General features: G+C 38.9%; 1 protein-coding gene across 2 annotated transcripts in view; it reads left to right on the top strand.

Moving 5' to 3' along the window:
- Positions 1–3977, top strand: part of LOC137979203 (uncharacterized) — a 21925-nt gene extending 17948 nt beyond the window's left edge. The window contains exon 6 of one of the 2 annotated variants that reach the window (XM_068826408.1): positions 2017–3977. In XM_068826408.1, the coding sequence (XP_068682509.1) occupies positions 2017–2075 (59 nt within the window). In that variant the 3' untranslated portion in view covers positions 2076–3977. The remainder of the gene's footprint in view (positions 1–2016) is intronic. The other variant, XM_068826407.1, reaches the window with a different exon arrangement.
- The last annotated feature ends 3523 nt before the right edge of the window (positions 3978–7500 follow it).

The raw sequence follows: 7500 nt of genomic DNA, 5'->3' as shown, positions 1-7500 counted from the left end.
ATGTCTACAACATACAACACCTGGTATGTTTGCCGATGATAGGTATATAACTATGGCTCATGAAGATATATCCACAATTGAATGTTCCTTAAATAGTGATTTAGCTACAGTACATGATTGGCTTCAGGCAAACAAATTAAGTTGCAATACCTCCAAAACTAGTTATATGACTATTGGTTCTCGGCAAAATTTGACAAAAGCTAAATTCATGAATTTAAAGATGGATGATTTGCCAATTGAACACAAGCCTTGCACTAAGTTATTGGGAGTTCATATTGATGAAATGCTAACATGGGATGATCAGATCAAACATATTTCATCTAAAGTCTCGAATGGCCTGCGAATGTTGTATTTAGCTAGAAAATTAACTGACAATCAAGAGACTCTTAAGACAATTTACTATTCACTTGTACAACCTTATTTTGATTATTGTGATGTTGTATGGAGTGACTGCTCCAAAACCCGTGCTGACAAATTACAAAAGTTACAAAATAGAACAGCACGGATTATTACTAGGGCTGATTACTCTATTCGATCATCAGCAGTGCTAAATTCTCTAGAGTGGTCTAACTTAGAAGAAAGAGAGAAAAGGCACTTGTTAATGACGATGTTTAAAGTTTTCATTACAATTGTCCAACGTATCTCCAGGAGTATTTTCATAGAACCTTAGAAGTTCGCAATTACAATTTGAGGGGTTCGAACTATGACTTCCAATTACCGCTACCTAAAACGAATTTTCTAAAACGTTCTTATCGAGGTGCAAATGCTTGGAACCAACTGTCAAATCAAATACGTGAGATAAGGGATCTTGCACATTTTTCTGCAAATCAGGATTGCCTCACTAACCCCCAGTCGATCGGCTATGCACGGTCTTATCCCCTTAGAGAATTAATAATCAATTATATAGGGTGGGAGGGGGAATCAGGACCCCTCACTACTCCCACAATTCCCCCTCTCACCCTTTCGGCTGATTGATTAGAAAACGAGAGCCCTATTCTAATGACGCAAAAAAGTGTACACAAAAATTCCCCTACATTTCATCATTCATTCACGTGTACCTACTTACAACTAAGGGTAGAGCAGTGTAGCGCAATCGCAAGTCGTTAAGCTCGTATCACACTTATTCCCGGATTTTTGTCAGATTTCTTGGTAACTGCTTATGTATGTGCTCTCAACTGCGATAATCATTCTTGCTTAGTGTCATTACAAGTACTTAATAATACCTCGTACATGGATGCCTCTTCTGTTAGATGATGCACGAATTGCGCAGTGATGAGGGCACTCGCCTTCCACCATTGTGGCCCGTGGTTCGATTCCCAGACTTGGCATGATATGTGGGTTGGTTCTCTACTCTGCTCCGCGAGGTTTTTATCTGGGTACTTTGGTTTTCCCCTTTCCTGAAAAACCAACCTCTGATATGATTTAATTTCTGCCTATTGTCCTCAGTAGGCCATTTCCGAGTTCATGTCTGCTTCATCTTCAAAGCGAGTCTCAGTGCGAAGTTTCTCTTATGAAAAATAGTTTTCATTCATATGTGCACTTCGCACGTGGACTCGCTTTGAAGAGGAGGCAGACATGAACTCGGAAATGGCCTATAAGTTCCCTAACGCTAAACACAGTTGACAAAAAAAGTCCCGTTCGCTAACAAAATGATGACAGCAATCTTGCCTTTTATCGCATAAGGGTTTCAGACCGCACAAATTCACGAGTAAAAATCGACAAAAAAGTTGACAGTTACTTGTGAAAATACATCGTTCGTGAATTTGTACGGTCTGGAACCCTTATGCGATATAAGGCGAGATTACTGTCATCATTTTGTTAGCGAACAGGATTTTCGGCGTGATACCCAAGGAGTTTGCCAAGCAGAAAGGTCTCTGATGAGTCCCTTGGTCGGGATGAAACGGGCTTCGTAAGACTAACCACGAACAATGTATTCTCACAACTAAACACAGTGGATACTTAAATAAAATCATTACTATGGACGCTCATCGAATCTTCTTCTGATTTACGTTTTAGTCGCTATGTCCTTGTCGCACAACCAGATGACAAGCAGCCTCAGATACAGGCCACAATGATGGAAGAAACACTACTAATGGTTCGTTTTCCAAGAACAAGAATACGCAGAAAACGTCACAGCAGTGCTACTTCACCGAAAGTACTTTCAAACCGCAAAGTCACAATAGAATCTTGAACATGAGATGAATATCTTGACGAGGAGTTGGCCGGGGACGGATTTTGTTAAAAAGCGAAAAAACACTAAGCTGTAGGGGCTGCTTGCATGAAAAAGAAAGTTCGTAGTACTGAGATGGTTAGTTTTCGTGTGGTTTACCTGCAGAAATTTATGTTAGGGCTATAGTTTATATGAATGGTAGAATGAAGCTACTGAAAGACCAGCCGCAATCATGCTGTTGTTGTTGTTGTTTTTTTTTTTTTTCATTTTCTCCTATGGGCGTTTTGGGTGCATCTAGTTAACATGGTGTCAGGATCTTCCTCTTTCCATGTGAACAGCCTCAAAGAAGCGAATTGTTCTAAATGCTTTTGTATCGGGGGTGTACTGTCAAATTACGTGAAGCAAGTTCACTTTTGAAAACAGATTTTTGCCTCCAATTGGGTAGTGGAAGGGCAGGAAAACTTTCTGGAAACCATAAGTTTCGTACGCAATTTTTCCTGTCTCTATTTCTGCTTCACTCATTGTATGCTGTCTTGTTCTTATGTCTTGTGTGTAAGAATTATGATTGTAACTTTAGTTTCAGATTTGCCCATGTAAAGGAATCCTGGAGGCCCTTGGATTCCAGATCCTAGTACATGGGATCCCGGATCCCGGATCCCGAGGCATGGATTCCAGATCCAAACTGAACGGTTCCACCGAAATGGATCTTTATGATTCCATCGAAATGCGTGGATTCTGGATTCCATTCAACCTTGAAATGGATTCCGGATTCCACGCTCTGGATTCCGGACTCTCAAGCTTCCCATTTACTGCATTCCGGGTTCCTTCACACCGGGCGATTTATAATTATCTTTTCTGTGGGTCCAATTCTTTAACTTCCCAATTAAATATTATATTTCATCCATGCTTAACAAGCCACTTGTCGCGATTAGCCCCTTTGGTTTTTACATCTAGCCTTTACTCTAATTTACTTTTTGGATGTGTTCCGAGTAAGTGAGTGTAATTAAAAAAAAATATTGTTGTTGGAAGCGCCCTGGCAAGGGAAACATGGAAACATTTTCAAGTTCTTCAGACAGAAGCTGTTTCTATTGTAGGACTATTGATTGTTTTCGCTTACAGGACTAGCGACCGCACAGTTTTGAAAAAAAAGAAGTCTTTCCACAATACACCCGTCGTTGTGATTTTTGTCCTTCGCAGGTGAGGTTTAATTTGATTTTTTTTTTTCAACAAAAAATTATGCCAACAAAAATGCAATGCAAAAGAAAGGAAGAACTACACCCGCTTAGTTTTGAAATGCAATGTTAAATCCGCAATTTTCAACGATTAACATAACAGACCAAATCGGCTAACTCAATGTTGTTCCCAGTTTAAACCCTTCAAATGTGAATGCAAATACAATGCACCAAGAATCTTAACCCCGGGAGATTTAATTTCGTACAACATTGAGGTAGCCGATTTGGTCTATTAACCCAATTTCACGTAACTCGTTTTCGTGAACATGATCAATCAGCTGGCTTCAAGGTAAGGTAAAGTAAGGTAACTTTATTTAAAGTCGCAAACGTAGGGAGAGGTTGCCCAATCTCCCGAGCCAATGGCTCATGTTAAAAACACAAGACTATTTACAATACCATAATTAATTACTATTTACATATAAAAAATAAAAATTCTAGAAGAATCCAGAACTATATTAAAAGATAATTTAAAAAGAAACTAGTGCAAATATTAAGGTAAGAGAATAGCTAGTGTATACAGTTCATACACTGGCACCCTGCAAATTCAACACAATTTAGACGAGAACGAAATTGAGCCAAAGTGGTCGGGGATTTTGTTATGGCTGGTAATTGACTCCACATGAGAGCAATCTGATACAGAAATGAGTTGTGCATAACGAGGCTGTTATATGATGGCTGTTCAACATTTAGGCCATTACCTCGTAAATTATAATTAGTTATCCTAGGTGCTACGTGTAAAAAACTGAGAAATGTAATTTGGGCCGTTAAGTCTATAACACTTAAAAATAAAATGAGCGATTGTACGATGCGTCTTTGTTCAAGCGTGCCCATAGCGGTCGTAGCTAAGCATAGATCATAGGTAGCTGAGTTACCCAGATTAAGTAAAGACTTAATCGCATAGTGGTTGGCTTGTTCAGTGGTATTCTTCAAAGAGTTAGATATCCCTAGCAATAGCGGGCTACAATATTCAATATGCGGTAACAAGTAGGCTTTGTACAGAGAGATCATAGTATTTGATAGAACTAAGCGCTTAATCCTACGTAGAGCAGCTATCATAGCGTATGCTTTTTTCAGAATGATCGTAACATGGGGCTTAAAAGACAAGTCACGGTCCAATGTTACACCTAAAATTTTGAGAGTCGGTTCAATTACGATGGACAAGTTATCGAATAAAAGTAAGTATACTGAGAACTACCTAGTGTCATTGATTGAATCTTAGTGGCGTTAACTTGAAGATAGTTCGCTGAGAACCAAATGGTTAATTTCTTTATGTCTTGATTCAAGATGGATGCTAGTAAAGCAGGACACTCGTGAGAGACATTGCGTCGTGTCATCGGCATAATGACGTATGGAGGAAAACCCAGCTGAGTGATTTTAAAACATCATTCACAAACATATTGAAGAGAAGCGGGCCAAGAAGGCTCCCTTGAGGCACTCCACAGCGAATGGGGAGCCAGTCAGACACGTTCCCATTGCATTTAACTCTGAAGACGGCCTGATAGATACGACTGAATCAGTTTTAATGCAGAGTCTTGAACGCCATAAGCTTTTAGTTTCGCTAGTAACAAGTTATGGCAAATCGAGTCAAATGCCTTCGATAGGTCAATAGCAACCACTCCCACATCTTTTTTCTTGTCAAGAGCATGGCGCCAATCATCAGTTAGTTTAAATAAGGCGGAACAGCATGAATGTCCGCGTAGGAAGCCAGACATGTTATCAGAAAAGATTGGAGTGAATGCACTATATAGCTGATCATATTTAATTCTCTCAAACACCTTCGGTATCACTGATATGACACTAACAGGACTATAATTTGATTTGGATGATTCGTCATCTTTCTTGTAGACAGGAGTAACGTTACTGAGTTTCCATTGATAAGGCCACTCACCGACGCCAATGCAATGATTAAAATAGCTTTGTAAGAGGTGCAGTAATGACGGGGATAGCTATTTTAAGCAGCTTAGATGGTATACCGTCAGGACCAGTTGATTTCCTTATGTTCAGATTAGAGAGAATATCAGAAACATGGGCTTCGCTGACTGGATGAAATCCAGTAAAATCAAGTGAAATCAACATATTTTTTTTTTCCAGGGGAAAAAAAAACTTTACTACTGTGTCCTTTTTATTGCCTGTATCCTTTAAATAAATCTTGTTAATAGTGAAGGACGTAATAAGGATTTGTTTGTGAAAGTAAATGACGATTTACTCTCTCTTCGCGCATTGAACGATTTCCATGCAATAACTGATTATTTTGAGTTCAAAGCGCTGTGACAAAGAAGTGCAATGAAACAGTAGTTTGTTATTTGCACCCACTGCATGGGAGTTTTTTTCTTTGCGTTCGGGTTTCTTTTGTATTTTTACAAAATGTCAAACAATCTTTGTTTGTTCCTTGTGAAAGAACTAATGACCAAAAGGGCGTGTCCCGTTTGGATTTCTACTTTGTCGCGAAGCCTTAGAGCGTGACACCATCCATGCATTTAAAGGAATGCACGAAATCATTTTCCGTGGACCATCACATCGGGTAGAGCAGGAATTAACCCATTTCTAGGTAAGGAGGGTTCAAGTCTTCTGCCCTACGTTGTCTTTGACTTGCCGGTAAAGATACTGGATTCTGGTGACGATTAATCCACAAAAATGTCAAATATAGTACCTTTTCAACGCTCTAGGTGTGCCTTAGAGGTCAACTGCAATGCAATGTTCCCTGTAGTGCATGCCACTCCCAAAACTTTGCTGTGACCATGATGCAAGTAACAGAAGATCATTGTAACGAATTAACCAGTGTGTAATCATTGGTGATAAAGCAGATTCATATTTACTGGTATATAGATTAGTATTTTGTATGAATACTCTCAGTTTACTTATTCAATTCTTCTGGCGAAAGATCGAACTGATCCATCAAATTTCCCTCAATTACCGTTCTTGTGAGTGCTTGGTTGTACTTCTCAAGACGGTGAAAGCATTGCCGAAGAAAGCAGCCTTTCTTGGTCCTTCATGCATGTTTGGTGTGTGAGTAAAGGCTGTGTCGAACGTGCCGCAAAAAAGCGGCAACAATAGCCCTTTTCACGGTTAGTTTTTCTTATTTGCATTACAATGTAATCTAAAGTGGATGCGAGGCAATTTCGGGTTAAAACTACAAAATAGCCCGAAATTGCCTCACATGCATGCATGCATGCATGCTAGATTGTCTTGTAACACGAATGAGAAAAAATAACCGTGAAAAGCGCTATTCAAACGTCGAATTTGTGCCATGTCAAATCAAGTGAATATATTATTGCAATATATGGACATAATTTCTTATTGACTACGCATGCCCTGAAGGAGCATTAGCTAGCATTGAACAAGACACTTTTTATGAAATAAATGCGGCACAATTAAACTCGACGTCTGAATTAGGTGTCGAAATTTTATCGAACTGAAGTCAAACTTAATTCAATTGAGTTCGACACGGCGGAAGTGCGACCGTTGAATGGGGCCTATTCAGCGTGAGAAGGATTTGTGAGCTTTCGCCATGCAGTTTCGAGCGTTAGTACTTGTCAGAGCGAATGAGCAAACCCACAAAACGTCAGCTCACAAATCCTTTTATCTTCATCAATTCGAATTCGTTAATTTTATAAAGCCAATTTTTCATGATTGAACGTCACCAAAGTTTATCCCCCCAGTTTCCTTTTTAGAAACTATTTAATGTGCTACTATGTTAAAAAAAAAAAAAAAGAAACCTTCCTTTTTTTCCCCTCAGATTTCGAAAGAATGATTGCTTTAACACCTGTGTAGCAGAATTTTCAGCTTTGATTTTGATCCAAAGGCTGTTTTCTTTGAGTGTGAGAAGCTGGGAATAGAATGAGGGTAGAGGATAGCTGTTCAAAGGTTATGCTACACGTTTTGGTGCTCATTATATCACGAAACTGCCACACTTATAAGCAGGTTATAATTGGTGATAGGTTCTTATATTATTTAAATTATGAATAAAATTGTGAAGATTGTTATAATTTTGGATGATAAGCAAACAAGCAAGCCTTCTTTATTAATGGCAATTAAATTTGATTATGGATATCATTATACAAAACCCCTTATTCCTTCCTGCAAAATCCTGCAATTGTA

This window comes from Montipora foliosa, chromosome 12, assembly GCF_036669935.1.
Source record: "Montipora foliosa isolate CH-2021 chromosome 12, ASM3666993v2, whole genome shotgun sequence".
NCBI classification, from domain to species: Eukaryota; Metazoa; Cnidaria; class Anthozoa; order Scleractinia; family Acroporidae; genus Montipora; species Montipora foliosa.
Note: the sequence above shows the minus strand (reverse complement) of the source record. Positions and strands in the feature narration are given on the sequence as shown.